The sequence below is a fragment of the Onychomys torridus genome, chromosome 10 (assembly GCF_903995425.1).
Source record: "Onychomys torridus chromosome 10, mOncTor1.1, whole genome shotgun sequence".
Classification (NCBI taxonomy): domain Eukaryota; kingdom Metazoa; phylum Chordata; class Mammalia; order Rodentia; family Cricetidae; genus Onychomys; species Onychomys torridus.
The window spans coordinates 27405176-27422064 of record NC_050452.1 but is presented as its reverse complement, the minus strand read 5'-3'; the positions used below and the strand labels follow the sequence as shown (position 1 = coordinate 27422064).

The 16889-nt window shown below is 53.2% G+C and overlaps 1 protein-coding gene across 4 annotated transcripts in view; it reads left to right on the top strand.

Annotated features, from left to right (window-relative positions):
• The first annotated feature begins 465 nt into the window (after positions 1-465).
• Ctbp1 (C-terminal binding protein 1) overlaps positions 466-16889 on the top strand; it is a 25859-nt gene continuing 9435 nt past the window's right edge. The window contains exons 1-5 of one of the 4 annotated variants that reach the window (XM_036200695.1): positions 469-777; positions 5906-6098; positions 8473-8627; positions 14392-14536; positions 16198-16404. In XM_036200695.1, coding sequence (XP_036056588.1) covers positions 6092-6098; positions 8473-8627; positions 14392-14536; positions 16198-16404 — 514 coding nt within the window. In that variant the 5' untranslated portion in view covers positions 469-777; positions 5906-6091. Of the gene's footprint in view, positions 778-5905; positions 6099-8472; positions 8628-14391; positions 14537-16197; positions 16405-16889 lie in introns of all 4 variants that reach the window. The other 3 variants (XM_036200694.1, XM_036200693.1, XM_036200692.1) reach the window with 3 other exon arrangements.

The window sequence follows — 16889 nt, the reverse complement described above, 5'->3', positions numbered from 1 at the left end:
AAAGACGTAGGTAACAAGATGGCCTTCAGCACCCTATAGTTTGGGCTGTTTTCGTGATTTTTTTTTTTTTTAAACAGCTAAGTGGTATCACTTGCCACGCCTGTCTGACAGTCCCAGCAACAGCCAGCCTCCCACTCAGATCACCTTCCCCGGCTAGGGCGCTGTCCAGCTCCTGGTCCTGGGTCTGCGGCCCCAGCTCCAGCCGTACTCAGGCCGGGTGCGCCCCTCTCGCTGTCCGCTTGAGGCCGCGGCAACCAGCCCGGTAGCGCCCCACGCGGATGGGCAGCTCCACCAAGCGGGATCCGGCCCGGGTCACCGCGCCAAGGAGTGGCAGAGGCGCAGTCCCGGGTACGCGCAGGGGAGGGGAGGCCCGGGGCGGGAACAGCTGGGGGCGTGTCCAGGAAGGGGGATCCAGCCTGGGAGGGGCGCGAGTGGTGGGGGCCGAGCGCGGGGCCGGCGGGCAGCGCGGCCCCTGAGCCGCCCGCGTACGTCCAGCGCGCCGCCTTGCCGGCAAACAGCAGACCAACCGAGGCCCCGCCCGCGCGCGCGCGCCGCGTGTCCCCGCCCGCTCGTCGGTCGGAGCGCGGCTGGCGGCGCGGTGGCGGCTCGGCACGGCGGCGGCCGGGCGCAGGCGGCCGGGCGGAGCAGCAGACTGCGCCGAAGCCGCCCCAGGCGCAGGGCTCGCGGCGGCGGAGAGCGCCGGACTCATCGGGGCCCGCGGCCACCCGCGCCTTTCAATGGGCAGCTCGCACTTGCTCAACAAGGGCCTGCCGCTCGGTAAGGCCGCGCGCGCGCATTTCCGGCTGCGGGCGGGCGGGCGGGGGGGAGGGGGGCGGGCGGGCGGGGGCGGGGCGGCCGGGCGCGCGCGGCGCTGGCTTTGTGTGCGAGTGCGCGTGCGCGCTCCGTGAGCGCGCCGGCGGGAGGGGCGGGGGATGCGGTGTGGCCACGGGGCGGTGCGCATGCGCGGGCTGCTGCACAGGAGTGCGCGTCCCTATCTTCCCCTGCCCGCTCGCGACCCGTGCAGGTGACAAAGGGGCCTGTGGTGCTACGACCCAGGCTGTGGCCGAGCTGGGCTTGTATTCCTGGTCCGCGACCCCGCGAGGCTCCTTCCCGTGGACACCCGGGCGGGACTTTAGGTGTTCCCCGAGTGACGAGCTTGCGGATCCCGCCTGGGCCTGGGGGTTGGCGGATCCGAGAGCGGGCAGCTCTCCAAAGGTGGCACCGAGGGAACATGGGTGGCATACACGCCCATCACGCCTCCAGGCGACTTAGTGATGCTCAGCTTGGCCCCTGGCTGTGGACCACTTAAGTTTTTTGCTCCTCTGTGAAAGTCCTTCACCCACAGGGGTCCCGCCGTGGAGGGCAGTCCTTCCTCGGCTGCGGTCTCTGGCCGCGCAGCCTGGCGCAGGCGCAGTGGGGCCGACCCCACCTTCGGGCGGGGCGGCCTAGAGGTGGCCAGCCAGCCCTAAGGAGCTTTTGCCCACCGCCCAAGAGCCCCATGGTGTCCCCCCCCCCCCTGGCTTAATAATGAGAGGGTCTGAACCCATCTCTGCCCTCACAAGGACACTGCCTCCTTCCTCACAGCCTGAAAGATGGCAGAGGGAGAATCCTTGCAGCGTGTGCTGCCAGCAGGAAATACGGAACTGTGGGCAGGAGGAAAGGAGGGAGGCGCCCTGTGATGGCCTACTGCACCTCTTATCAGACAAGGCCATTTCGCAGATCCTGACAGCCTGTTTCAGGGTGTGGCAGGCTAAGGGCCTCCAGGTCTGCCCTCCATCCCGGGCTGGTGGTGGGTACCCCTCCCCCAAGACTGCACCATTTCAGAGTTGTAACTCCCAGAAGGCCTATGTATATATAAGGGTGTGTGTGTTTGTGGGAAGCTGCTCTGCACCCAGACCGTCAGGGTTATGGGTCAGAATTTCCTATGGGGTGTGTGGAGGGCGGGCCCAGCCCATTGCCTTCCAGAAATCAAGAGGACAGCCTTGATCCTGGCCTTGCCTGTCAAACCTTTCCAGGCCATGACCCTTGTCCTGATGACTTTGTGATTGGTTAGGACAGATTTGCCTTCTAGGAAGGAAAAGGGAAGTTTAGTAGTTCAGTATTCAGGAAGGTAAACCCTGCGAGCCAGGGTGTCAGCAAGATGACACCACGTGGTTTTTTTCCCCAGGTAGTGAATGTGTCCTCATGATTCTGCTTTGTCATTTCCAGAATCTGAGAGCTTGTGTCTGTTGTAAACAGGGGTGTACAGGATGCCTACCTCAGTGTAGCTGGCGTGCAGGACATCAGGTCCACTGCTATAGAGTGGGCCAACACCTTTGAGTCCTCAGGCAGCATGGTCTTTGGAAGAATGATAGCTGTGGACATGAATATGAGCCTGGGCTCATGTGTGATCTCTCTGTGTTTCATCTACAACATGGGGTAACAGCTGTGGGATGTGCCAAGTTCAGGGACAGCATGGGGTGATACTATTCTCCGGAACTGTGTGTGTTTCCTTGTCCTGTTACTATTTAGGCTGGCAGCTGTGGTTTGAAGCTACCCTTTCTCCACTCTGGAGCTTGGTCAGGCATGGCCCTGCTGTGTGTGTCAGCCTGCTTCCACAGATGTTTGAGGGCACTGTGCCATGCTAGTTTACATAATATGGACTGAAGCCTGTAGATTCTTGGTGGACCTCAGTCATACACTGTTCTTGCGCTGGCCTCTTATCTCTCTTCTGTCACCTGTGGGCCTTAGTTGGGTTTCAGCTGTGTGTTTACCGCTCTCCAGATGGGCCTTAGGCTCAGAGAGCTTCAGTGTTCCCCTCAGGGTTCCGACAACCCACTGTTTCCTGCCTGCCTTTTGAACTAGAGTGATGCGTGCCCTGCAGTGTAACCTGGCAACAGGCTTCTGTGAACATTCATCCTTAGACCTAGGTACTGCTGAGGACCCCTTTGGGGTAGAACCCTGCCCATGTTACCTCCTGGCCCTGTGGCTCCTTGGCATGGTGTGTGAAGCAGAAATGTCCTGGGGTCCTTGCTGCGTGGCAATACCTGTACACTAGCTTTCATCCTGCTAGTAGCAGGAGAGGACTTGGCCTGCATGGTGCTGGGCAGGATGGCCTGCTTCCAAGCCCTGGGATGGAAGCTGCTACATAAGAGAAGTAGCAGTTTATGTTGAGTTGGTTTTGTAGTTCAGCCATGTTTCTTGAAAGCCTGCCAGCACCAGTGTCTGAATTCTGTATCTTCACAGTCACTGTCAACGGTGACTTTATGAGTTCTGTGTGGTAGACACGCTCAGCCTCCTGAGTCTTTCTGCATTCCTGCAGCAGCTGCAGTACCCTTTTCCCTCAGGTGCTGAGGACCATGACCATAAACATGGACCATCTTTCCCAGAGCCCAGGCTGTGGACTGTGGGGTGGTATCTTTAGGAACCATGCTTATTTCCTATAAAGTTGAAACTCTTAGTGTGGCCTCTTGTCAACCTTACCTGACTTCGCTGCTGTGAGGTCCTAGGTCTTTGCATGTTCTTCAGTTAGCGTCAGACCTATGCTATAGGCAGTGTAGAAGAAGCTTGGAGACTGAGGGACAGGGCTGCATTGGCCTGGGTGCCTCAAGGAAAAAATCTGCCAGGCTTGGGGTGATGTTGTATGGGCCAGGGGTGCGGGTTTTGTAGCTCACAGGGAGGCATAGATAGTGGGGACCAAGAAGGATCTCTGCCTCTCCCTAGGCATTGCTACCCTGCTGTCAGTTCTGTGTGGCTGTGATGTTCTTCCGGCCACTGTCTCCAGTGGAGATACACACAGGGCTGCTTTGTCTGGAGACAAGTCTCCAGTGAAGCTTTCTGTAAGTCTCATGACCTCTGTGTCCTCTACCAGGCCCGGCCACCCTACAGCATTGGGAAGATGTCCTGCTAAGAAGGGCAGGGAGGGAGGCAGCCTCTAATAAGCTGGAATATCACATACGACCTGTGTTCTTCCAGTGAGGATAGTGTTCCCAATTGGCTCTGAAATGAGCAGGTGTTCTCAGGTTATCAAGACCTGCACTATCTGTTGTAACTCATGCAGCATATAGACACACAGAGTTGACCAACATTACTGAAAATGAGTCTTGGTGGCAAATCCATGCCTTTTATCATGGTTTCTATTCTGTGCCTTCCCTGGTGTGTGATATAGGTCACAGCTGGCTGTGACACTCTTATTTCTCCTGGACACCTCCCCTCCGTGCCATCCCATCGTCCTGCTGTGTTTTACCCATGCCTTTGGTAGTGACTGTCCTGGAGATTCATGGAGCGCTGTTTGACCTACCTTACTCTGTGTTGCCCTCAGTTCCATTCTTGCTAGGCAGCAGGCACTTTCACATTCTGATCTGAGTGGCCAGATTCTGTCCTCTGGCCTCCAGAAGTGGGTAGGGACCAGCTCAGGACAGCTTTGTCACCAGAGAGGGCTGCTTGGGAGTAGAGCTGGCCTTGTACCCCAGAGGGATCTGTGCCTAGAGTTGGAGGAGATTCCCTCTGTTGCTGCAGAATCCCTTCCCAGGGTACCTTTAAAGAGGATGGGGGGATGGCTGAAGGGTAGGAGGGATCTGGTCCTAGCTGAGAAGTTCTGGCCATTTGCAGGATTTTTATTGGTTGGTAGTTTGAGACAGGGTCCCCGAGTCCCCACATAGCTGCTGCTTGTGCTATCGCAGATCACACAGTGATCCATGCAAGGAACAAACACTCCTTGCCACAGGTCTGTGTCAGAGCTTCCAGCATCCTGACTTCAGGTCCTTTCCTTCTGCAGTGGCACCCTAGCGCCCTCTGCTGGCAAAGTCTATCATGGCACCTGCTAAGGGGAGAGTTGGGCCTGTGCAGGTGCCTGGCACGGGAAGGACTGTGGCTCAAGGGCATTGTTGCTGCTTTACTGACTGGTTCTGCATTGTCTGTGGTGTTCCTCAAGGCTGGGCATGTCCTTCCTGGAAGCCATCACTGAGCACATGTGCTGGGAACTCACAGAGAGAACTTGTGAAAACGTTTGTGAGCCTTCTAAAAAGAGCTGTCCCCCAAATACACTGGGTCCTGAGGCCCCCACCTGCCTTGGATTGGTGGCCACGTGTGGCCTTTCTGGATGAGCTTTCAGAGCCTGAGCTGACAAGTGGTCTTGTCTCTTGGTGGTGTTGAGAGGTGTCAAGGCCAGGCTCTATCCTAGCCAGCCTGATATCTAGCTAAACTGAGTGGTTGGCCCTGTGTGGGGTTCACTGGGACCAGGGCTTTGGCTACTCAGTGACACGCTTCAGAGGTTGGGCTTAGTGCTCACCTGTAATATCGTAGATTTCTGGGCTACAAGGCCTGCCAACATGTGTTTGGATGTCATGGCCTACATTTGCAACACAGCTGGGCAGCACTTTCAGGTGAACCAAGTGACTGACTGTTAGCTGGTGCAGGGATGTTTTGAGCAGGGACTGGGAAGGAAGTTGGGTAGAATGCTGGAAAGCCAGCACCTGACAAGCTTTCCTGATAGGCTAGTTAAAAGATCCATGTTGGGACATGGTTGGGACAGCCTTAGATGTCAGGAAATGTAGATATAAAGGAGAGATTCCCTTTCTGCGGTTGTGTGCCCTGTGCCCAATGCCCTCTTTCTGCGGTTGTGTGCCCTGTGCCCAATGCTGGCTGCTTTTACCTCCAATTTGAGAACACTGTGGAGTCTGGGCTGACCAGAAGTCTGGTGGGGTAGCCAACCATAGAGCTGTTTTTAGATGACTTGGGGGCTTGTCCCAACCTGGAATCACAAACTCTGAGTGAGTGCCTTGCTGTCCAGTTGGTCTTCTGGCAGCTGCAACTGGACAGGGCTAAGGATGTAGCACAGAGCTTCACTCTCGTGAAGCTTCCTAGAGTCTGAGTTTTAGCTGGCCTTTGATGGCATTTTAACTTGTCTCTTGTGTTTGATTTTTAGTAAGACTTTGAACCCGACGCAGGCTTCAGTGGCTGCTGTGGAGCAGAAGCCTGAGAGCTTTGGTTGGAGACAATAAGACGTGGGATGAGGCTCCGTGACAGGACGCGGTTCGGCCTGGGGATTCTGAAGACAAAAAGCTTTGGACAGGCGAATTCATGGTCGTGGAAACCCCGCCCCAATTAAGCAATGTCAGGTTGGTAGGGGTTGCCAGGTGAAGCCATCTGCAAAGGAACTACAGGAGGGACGTGGGCTGCACTGCCATAAGCTAGGCAGGCTGACCTATGCCGAGGACTGTGGGATGCCTGAGGAATGTGCTTGGTGTTTGCAGGCTGCCTTGGTCAGCGGTCATCCAGCTACTGTGCTAGGGGTTGGTTTCTGTCAGAAAAGTATCCCGAGTATATGGAGGTGGGTGCTGAGGCCAGGCTTTACCTGAAGAAGCTTGAGGGTCAGTTCTGAGGCTATGCATGCCCCAATGCAGACCTGAGGTCCTGAGCTAGGCTGAGCAGGGATTTCTTGTCTTTTCTGTCTTCCGCCTGGGAAAGGCTCTTAAGTAAGCTCAGCCCTGGACTAGTGTTCCTGTCTAGCATGGATCCAGTTACTAGATCTGTCTGCCTCCTGGATAGGTCTCTTTGGGAGGACCCTCACACTGTAGCAGCTCTGTGGGTGGAGAGGAGGCACCATGAGCCCACCAGTTTTAGAGGGCTTGGTCTTTGTCCTCCCACATGAATCTGGGTGTCATACCCATCTTTTGGATGAAGATCCAGGCTCAGACTCCAGCCTAGCAACACCCACATCCATAGGTCCTCCCTGAAGAGCTGTTCATAGGCTGAGAGAGTGGGCTGTCCATCAGGTTGGGCAGGTCCTCCATTAGCTAAATGGCCATTTCCTAGGCAATAGGTTCAGGCTGTGCACTGAGGATTTGCTTTGTAGTCTTAGAGGAGTTGTGGACATGGGCATTGCTCGCCACATTCAAACAGAATGTGCTGTTCAAGCTGGGGAATGAGAAAAGTAGATGTTTATCAACCCTTTTAAAATAGCAATACGTCCATTACCTGCAACAAGAATGAGTTCTTTTATGTGAGAAAAGCCACTTTGCAAGTCTAAGTTGGAGGACAAGTGGATTGTTGCTGTTTGTCCACTTCTGCTGTCTGGTGATGGGGCTAGCTAGGGATGTGGTCCACAGGGGTCAAGGAAGGGAATATGCAAGTGCCAAGCCTGTGACCTTGCAGACCCCACCTTGAAGTCTGGGTCCATCGAGTCTTGGCACCTTTACTTTTACTGTTTATGAAGGCATGGAGGGGTATAGCTGTGTCTTCTCATGGGCACATTGACACTGGGTATGGGCTCTGTGTAGCAACACCTCTGTTCCACAGCTGGAGTCCTTGGGCTTAGTGTTGTCTAGAAGGCAGCTCCATTATATCTGGGTGGTCAGTGAGACCGGTGTCACAACCCAGGTATCCAGTTCCAGGCCCGGAAGCACTCAAGAGTGATTGTCCACCAGCCCTGCTGTACATGGGTGTGATAGTCCCTAGGGCATTGCCTTTCTGTGACATGTATTCTCTGAGGCACTTCCTTGGCACTGGCAGCTTGGGGCAGCCTCTGCACCTAGAGGCAAGAAAGGTGACTGGGAACTTCACAGGCTGCTGCTAGTCAGCAGCTGTTGCAGGGCTACCTCTGGCCTGCTCAGTGGGAGACTGCGTGGTGATTTGTTTCTTGTTCCCCACCCCCACCCACTGTGCCTTCTCTCTGGTCCATTCTCTTGGCTGACTCCTTTGGAGGCTCTAGGGCTGGCCAAGGCCCTGCCTGGTGCTGCCTGCTACTGTGGAGCTACCTTTGGTCTCCATAAGGTGTCTGCTGCCCTGCCCAAGGTGGCCACACAGTACGTGGGACTGCCGATTTTGTACCTGTAGAGGCTTTGGTGGAGCTAGGAAACAGACCCAGGGCCTCACGCCCACTGAGCAGGTGCTCTTGTGAATTGCACTCCAGGCCTAAGGTTCTTTCTCACCTTGATCTGGGAGGTAGGTAGGTTCTCAGACAGTGGTGGCCCTTTTGTCCTGTCACAGGTTTCGGCCTTTGAAGTCTACCAGTAGGAATGATAGCAGGCCGGGTCACCTGCTAAAACCACTGTGGCTTCTGTGGGGTCTGGGCAGTCACTCAGTGGCTTTAGGCAGCAACAGAGTGACCAGGCACTTTCCTGAGTCCTATCCTTTTGTGATCTGCACATTTCTGTGTTGACAAGATCACCTATGGTTACAGGAAGCCAGGCCTGAGGTGTCCCCTACCTCCTCTGTTCTTCTGTCCTTCTCTGCCCCGCTAGGGTCTCCAGGGATTTCAGGTCCTGTGCCCTTGAGAGCTTGATGGTCTGAGCCCACTCATTCATCAGTGAGCTATCACAAACTCCATTTCCTTCTTCAGTTTAAATTTGCTTTTTACAAAGCCCTGTGTAAATAGATGCTGAGTAAAGCAAATTCTCAGGGCTGATCTCTCCAGCTCTAGCAGGTAGCACAGTCCTTAGGTCACAGACTAGAGCTGCTGAGGGCATTAAGTGCTCTGCTCCTTTCTTGCAGGCGTCCGACCTCCCATCATGAACGGGCCCATGCACCCCCGGCCCCTGGTGGCACTGCTGGATGGCCGGGACTGCACAGTGGAGATGCCTATCTTGAAGGATGTGGCCACAGTAGCCTTCTGTGATGCACAGTCCACACAGGAGATCCATGAGAAGGTAGTGTCATAAGTTGGCCAAGTTTCTTGGGGGAGTAGGGGGGTTCCAGAGCATGGGCCATGCAACCTCAGGCTGCAATCTGAGTCAGCACACAATACTAGTCATGCTCCTTGGCCTCTGGCCACTGTAGGTCTTACCACCTGGTCTTGCGTGGCCTGTCACTGTGCCTGGCCTCATCAGGAGGTAGAGATGGGCTTACTCTGTATTTTCTTGGTTTCTTACATCACAGCCAGTTCATTACAAGAAGTGGAACTGTGGGCATCTGCCAGTGACTGTGCTGGATGCTACCTGGGATACACAATACCTTCACCCACGGTACCTGCCTAGAGCTTGTTGTCAGGGGGCTAACAGCTCTGAGCAGCTTCTGTGATTGATGTTTGCTTAGATCTGTTGGGTTCCTCTGACCTGGAGTGGGCTCATCTGGCCTTTGCTTGTGTCATAGCCAGTTCAGACTTTACACTGGAGACAGCTTGAAAACATCCTTTACAACAAACCTAAAAAGGCTTCAGGGATTGCAACCATGAGGGACCTGGCGTCTGCTCTTGTGGGTGTTCTGGTTGGCTAGCCTAGAGATTTGCTCCTCTGGGAGGAGTGGTGGGCTCTGTTGTTGGTGGCACCATGGCCTCAAAGGGTGGGCCTATTGGCCCACTGCAGATGGTGCCTCAGACCCAGAGGGCAGTGAAACTCTAGCCGATTACCCAGCCTTCTAAGTCTGCCAGGCGTGGGATTTGGCATAGAGTGGACCTACAGCCCTGCTCCCCAGTGGCTGCAAAGTCATCTGGGACAGTCATTCCAGCCTGGCCTCTGTGTGTCTAGTCTTTGGACACTTGTCACTTCCATGTAGATACTCAGCTACAAGGAGGCAAGGCTCTGAGGAAAATAGAGTTTCTCACCTGTGGGAACCCTAGTGTGACAGGGGTGGGCTGCTTTCAGCCAAGAGAGAGGCAGTGCCATGTTGAGGGTCATGTAGTAGGTATGGGGGAGCAACAGAAGACAGAGAGCTGCAAGACACAAAGCTAAAGTGAGAATTACCACTTAGGGCATAGAAGTAGGCAGGAAGGGATCAGAAGTCCTGAATCTTAGGCCTTGTGGGGAGAGTAGGGAACGGGAGGGGAGTGGGAGCAAAGAGTAGGCAAGTGAATAGAACCCAGAACTCAGAGGGGAGGAGCTAGTCGCAAAAGCTGGGGACACCGTGCTGGAAGATTTCCCCAAACACTAGCAAACATGCCCTGGAGACTGGGGCATGGCACATTCTATATTATTATACAGCCTCTCAGCATTCTAGCAGCCATACTTGGGGGCCTTCGTCCTAGCACATGACATGCATTCTCATGGTCATCTGTACTTGAAGGTATGGCAGCTTGATTCACAGAGGCCCAAACTAGGCAGCTACCCAGCACCCTTGGCTGATATGGCTGTGCAGATTGTATCCTGCCATAGATCCTACCTGTCTCAGGAAAGGGATGACCCACAGGTGCCCATCACCTTGGGTGGATCTCACTGAGGAAAATCACCCTCCCTCTTTCTGTTGGCTGGAAATTGGATATGATGGCTGAAGCCTTGGGTAGGTATCTTGTACTGTAAGAGGGAAGCCATATACTGGGGATGGCACTGCCACAAGGCAGGAGTCTGGTACCCTAATGACTATGAAGATGTAATTGAACATGTGGGACACCTGTCTCTAGGTGTAGAAAGGAACTAACTATCATATATCTCTGTTATGGGGGAAATTCCACCTTTGAGAGCAGGAAGTCATCACAACTGGCTGAGTGTCACTGTCTACATTGCAGATGAGAATGTTACACTGTCAGTGAAGAACACGGCGAAGAAAACTTCCCAGAGACCTTAGCTCTTCTGCCATGGACCCAGGAGGACTATGTGAGGGGCTAGGAGACGCCCACTGGTGTGGGAAAGTCACTTGTGACAGGAATCTCAGAACACCCCTGGGCTGGGTGCTGTACAACTTCTCACAAATGACCTTCAGCTCAGGACTACATGGGCCCAGGAGGAAAAAGAAGTAACAGGGAAATCACTCCCAGTATGTGCTGAGTGAGGGCTTAGGGCAGCAGGAAGTACCCACTGGAGATGACCCATGGGTGCAGAACATCCCAGGCCAGAGGAAGTCCCTTGCAACTAAGATGTACGAGAAATGAATGGGCAGAAGTGTCTCATGTACCAGCAGATTGCTAAGGCACTGACCTTGGGCTCAAGTTGCAGACACATCTGGAACCAGGACAAAGGTTGAGAGAAGAGGGTTTCACTGTGCAGGAGTCCATTGCCATTGGTCAACAGCTCCCCTTCAGAGTGTGTTGAGACTCTGAGACTCATTGTTAGTGTCTTGATGGGACAGAGCAGGGGACCCAGGAGTGGGTGGCCTTCAGGTGTACGGACAAAGTGCTGGTGAACTAAGTTATAGGCTGGGATGGTGTTCTGATTGGATGGCGGCAATTGGAAGAGCAGGAGAAGGGTGCTTTTCTTACATATCTACACAGAGAAGACATGCAGATCTAGAAGGGAATCTGTAGGCATGCTCAAATGACACAGAGGAAAGTAAACCAGTGAAATTCAGTGAGGGCAAGTGGGCCCAAGGGTCACATGTTAGACATTCAGGCCCTCCCAGTCAGCAGGAAAAGGAAATCCTTGCAGAAAGCTAGACAGAGAAGCACTGCTTCTGTCAACCACTTCACAAGCCCTCTGGTCCCTTGAAAACTCACAGTTCACCACCACCAGGTGGTCAGGTAATCCCGAAACAGTTGAAAGCCTGGATGCCACTTTCCTCCGTGGAGAAGAAAAGCTGCAAAGCCCTCTGGTGTCTGAAGTTGGAGAGTGTGCAGAGGATTCAGCCAGTGTCTGCTCTGCCTAGATTTGACTATGTCAGCAGAAAAATGTCAGGCTTGATGGTGAGATGGGAAGAGCTGCAGTTTCACACGGTAGCTGTCCCTATGCACATCAGGGGATAAAACCATCCAGTGTGGTTTGGAGCTTCAGTGATCTGTTAGAGGGAGGTTGGTACAGTGAACCTAGTGTTGTTTGGGGTGTGAGCTCCATTCAGAACATGCTGCTGGGTACACTCATGGCCCATTTCCGTCCAAAGGTAGCTGGCATGCATTAGTCACCCATTGTATGCTATTCCTGCTATGACCATCTAGGGTCAAGTTACTGGGACCACACAGCTGGTGGATAGGGACATGTGGGCAGTTGCTTACAGAAGGTATTCTTGGAGGCCTGTTGTAAGGGGACAGGCCTACAGCACCCACCTTCAGCAGACTTCCTTGGAAACACTAAAGAGAGAGTATAGGAGAGGTACATGGGCAGTAGACCTGTGGCCGACAGAACAGCTGTTGGTGACCTGGGCTGTGGTACTCTGCTGGCTCGCTCATTACCTACCAAGCTCATCCCTAGTATGTTTTTGTCCTGCAGCTAGGTGATTTCATACTAGGTATTAAAAAACAAAACAAAACAAAACAAAACAAAACAAAACAAAACAAAAAACCCAAAACCAAAACAAAACAAAACCATGAAAAAAATTTACAGAGAAAAATAGACAGGCAAATTTCACCCTGGAAGGCAAATTCAAGCACCAGTAGTGGGTGAACAGTAGGTTGTGGTTTTAGTTGTAGAAAGCTCAGTGGTGACATGAGGAAGTTCATTGTCAGTTGGACAACAGGTTCTAGAGCCTCAGAGGACCCTCCATTTCTAGGAAATTAACTCAAGGAAATAAACACACTGGCTTTTATCATGGAAGAGTCAGCACTGGCAATAGTCAGTGCTGTGAAAGGTCCAGATGATTTGATTTCACCCTTTCCTGTTGGCACATTTGTAGGACATTGGAAACATGCTTTTGAAAGACACTACTCTCATGGGTAAGTGCTGAGGATAAGAAGCAAGCTGCTGGTTGGGGATTGAGCTCAGTGGTAGAGCGCTAAGGACCTGGGTTCGATCCTCAGCCCCACAAAAAAACCAACCAAACAAACAAAAAGAAGCAAGTTGCTGTCAATATACACATGTTGACATGCAACAAATGTCATACCTTCAGGGTATGGATCTGTCCTGCCCACAGCCAACCCTTTCCCAACATAGTGAGGGACCCATGTTGGGTGTTAAATCTGTCCCTAACTACAAACCCATTCTAATACTACCTTGAGATCTGTCTATTTTTGGTCTGCACTGCTGTACCTGCCATGGGCCTCAGCAATAATTATTTGTGTAGGATTAGTCCCATGGCCCTCAGCCTCTCCTGTTCTGTGGAACTGTTCAGGTCTTTCCTGTGCTCGTGATTGCCCATTTGAGGTCTGTACAGCATGAAGTTGGCACGGACTTACCTAATCTTCCCTTACTTGTGGTTTCCCAGAAGCCCACACTCACTCCCTGTGCTGCCTCAGCTGCCCATCCCACTCACTCTTTCTCACGTGGGCGCCCCATGCCTCTCCACTGTCAAATGGGTACCCACCTTCCCACACAGATCCAAGTAGTATATGTGGCCCTGATTCCCTTGAAGCCAAGGGCAGCCATCAGTCCTGCCCTGAGTTATAGACTCCATGGCTACTCACCCCAGCATTCCAGAGGCCCTCAATTCAGTCTTTCTTTCTTTCTTTCTTTCTTTCTTTCTTTCTTTCTTTCTTTCTTTCTTTCTTTCTTTCTCTCTCTCTCTCTCTCTCTCTCTCTCTCTCTCTCTCTTTCCTTCCTTCCTTCCTTCCTTTCCTTCCTTTCCTTTCTTCCTTCCTTCCTTCCTTCCTTCCTTCCTTCCTACCCTCCTTCCCTCCCTCTCTCCCTCCCTCCCTCCCTTCCTTCCTTCCTTCCTTGTTTGTTTATTTATTTATTTTCCAGTTCGGCCTCTTATGATCTTCCCTCAGCACCTGCCTGTTTCTTCCTCATGTAGTAATCTAGATGTTCCTGGGCCCAACATGAATGGAAAGGTTACTATCTCCACCTTTGTGGTTCTTCGTGACAGATGAGGCCATTCTGCCTCAGTGACAGTTGTCTGCATTTTGGGTCATGCACCCGGCTATTGAGGTTATGTAGCTGTAGCAAAGGGAGGCTGCACCAGCCTTTCCACATGGAGCAGCCTCCACCCCAGAAAAACACCTTAGCTCTACAGCCAACCAGATCAGCAGGAAGTACCAGTGAGGAAGAGGACAGGCAGAGTCCTCTTGTGTAAGGTGTGTGCAGTGAGGAAGAGGACAGGCAGAGTCCTCTTGTGTAAGGTGTGCAGTGAGGAAGAGGACAGGCAGAGTCCTCTTGTGTAAGGTGTGTGCAGTGAGGAAGAGGACAGGCAGAGTCCTCTTGTGTAAGGTGTGCAGTGAGGAAGAGGACAGGCAGAGTCCTCTTGTGTAAGGTGTGTGCAGTGAGGAAGAGGTCAGGTAGCAGAGTTGGCTTGTGCAGGATGTGGTGCTCTTTTAAAGGCTGGCCCTGCCCACTCCCACGTGGCAAGTGCCTTTGGCTATGTTAGTTAACTTGGGTCCTTTTGGCACTTCTCTACAGAGACTGGTGTGGACTGGGCCCCGTAGTTTTGGGCGTAGAATCTGATTGATTGCAGGTGCTGCTGCTCGTCTTTGCCCTTGGACTCTCTGCTGAGACTCCTGCTAACGTGCTGCCCCGTCTGAGACAGTTCAGAGGACACAGCTGCCCCTGCATTGCGTCCCCGTGTCTTCCCTTGTGCTCCCTCTTTCTCCCAACCTCTCTTGGAGGCTGGCCACTCAGCATTTTTGGGCACCTTTGATGGGTCCTGGGAGCTTCATAAGCAGCCTGTTTTCCCTTAATACAGGTACTGAATGAGGCTGTGGGCGCTCTGATGTACCACACCATCACACTGACCAGAGAAGATCTGGAGAAGTTCAAAGCCCTCAGAATCATCGTCCGAATTGGCAGTGGGTTTGACAACATTGACATCAAGTCAGCTGGGGATCTAGGTAGGAGCTCTGAAGTCCCTGTTCCCATGGCCAAGATGTCTCACTTAACCTTCCAGCTCTATTGGGCAATAAGTAGAGCTTGGACTGCCCCTTGAATTGAACGCGGTTTGGGGCTCTGGGGAGGGCAGGTTGTGGTGGACAGCACAGGATGGGGGTGTGACTTCACTCACTCTGTTGTCACCAACCTACCAGGCCCTAGGCTTTGGGTTAAGACAAGGGGCCAGTCAGAGAGGTCATCACCCTCTTCCTAAGACAGCAGAAAATGGAATGTGTGCTGCAACATGTGCTCAAATTGTACACACATGCACAAATCTTACCTGTGCGTGAATTTATATTGAAACAGCATAGCCATACTTTGTCATTCTAGAGTAGCCTGTTTTCTGTGCTAGTGGCCCACTGACAAAGCAAGGCTGCACTCTATAGTGTGCTGTTGACATCATTCTGCTCCTCTGCTCCTTAAGGCTACAGAGGGAGGCTAGAGCTGACCTGTCTGGGAACCATGGGGCAGCTGAGAACTTCAGTAGTGTGGTGGGAAAGTCAGTCTTGATCTGTTAGTTAATGCTGCCCTGGCAAGCCACAGGGGCCAAAACCTTGGTGGCTGACCTGCCCCTCCCTGGGCAGGATCCCACCATTTGTCTCCATAGTCCCTAGAATTCACAGGCTCCACTTTGCAGCTGGGGATGGCCCAGTGCTAGTCCAAGTTTGGTTCCTTTAGACTCAGCTGTGGAGAGTGGGGTGGGTCTTACCATCTGTCTTTGGGGTGGGGGAGCAGTTCGTTTGGGAGTGCAGCTCACAAGCAAACAGGACAGAGGATAGGCAAATGCCTGATCATTCGCGGTCTGAGTTACCTGGGTGAGCAGGTGGCTACTAATGAAGCCACTAATGCCCAGTTCTTCCCCATCTGGATCACAGGGCACTCAACCTTCCTGAGTGGCCATGGCCACACTAGCAAAGGGCCAAAGCCAAGGCACAACTTGGGGCTGACTGGCCCCCACTTGCTGACATTACACAAATCACATCTTCCAGTTGCCCAGGGCTTCCCAGGCTAAGCATGGCCTCGCTCCAGGGCTCCACAACCCCCACTGTCCTGCGAGCAAGTGAGATGGAGCTATCTCTACCCTAACCATGGTGCCCCAGTTTTCTCAAGGGCCCATGCCCAGGCACTAAGCTCACAGACTGTGCTGCCTTGGGCTGCCCCTGGCTTTTGTCCCCAGAGGAGGACCCCATCATCTCAGCCATGAGCCCGTCCTCCACGGTGGCCGTGGCTCCAGCTCTACTTCCCATCCCAGCAGGATGCTTCTGCCTGTGCTTCCTACGAAGGTGTGAGGACAGGACATTTTTGGAAACTATCTTAAAAATTAAAGGTACCCGACACAAGGAGGAACCAAGATAGGACCCCCACACCCTCCAGAAATGACTCACTTGAAATAGAACAAGGGAATGGGGAGTAGTAGCAGGTAGCCTTCACATCTGTGTTCTGCAAGGCTGCAGGTACAGGCCTAAGTGTGCCTAATGACATGGAGTCTCCTAGGTGGCTGTGGGACGTGTCTTCTAAACGTTCCTGCTGAAGCACCACCCTAGGGTATGCTCTGGCAGTAGCAGCTCTGACTGGATGACAGGAGTCTATGGGCCTAGTACATGTGTCCCCACATATCTTGTAGGCATCGCAGTGTGTAATGTGCCCGCAGCATCTGTGGAAGAGACGGCAGACTCCACCCTGTGCCACATCCTGAACCTGTACCGACGAACCACGTGGCTGCATCAAGCACTCCGGGAAGGGACTCGGGTCCAGAGTGTAGAGCAGATCCGAGAGGTGGCTTCAGGAGCTGCCAGGATCCGTGGAGAGACCCTGGGCATCATTGGACTAGGTGCGTTGGCCACTGTGACTCAGCACAAATAGCCTATGCCCATCTGCCACGCTTCCACTCCATAAAGCCGAGGCCCGGACTTGCTGGTTGTGTTGCTGTCCCCAGGTCAGAATAGGACATCAGATAAGTAGTCCAGGGGCAGGGCCACAGACACCAGGCTATGTCTTCTACAGGTGTCATCCACAGAGGTCACGCAAGAGCACAAGTAAGCATCACACATTGATGGTAACATGCATCACATGTGGACTAAACAGACAATGTGCACATGGAGACAGCTATGTGCACAGCCCATACAGATGCAGTTGCATACACACTCATTCCCTGCAGCTCTGGAGTAGAGCGGGCATGGCCTCAGCGCCTGTTTCTACCCTGCTAAGGTGGTAGTTGGTTCCCATGCTCCCTGGCTTGTTCTCACAGCCATCACCTTTCTGTGAGTACCCGTCTGTTATGTGTACCATAGAAATGGCACAGTAAGTTGTGCTAGA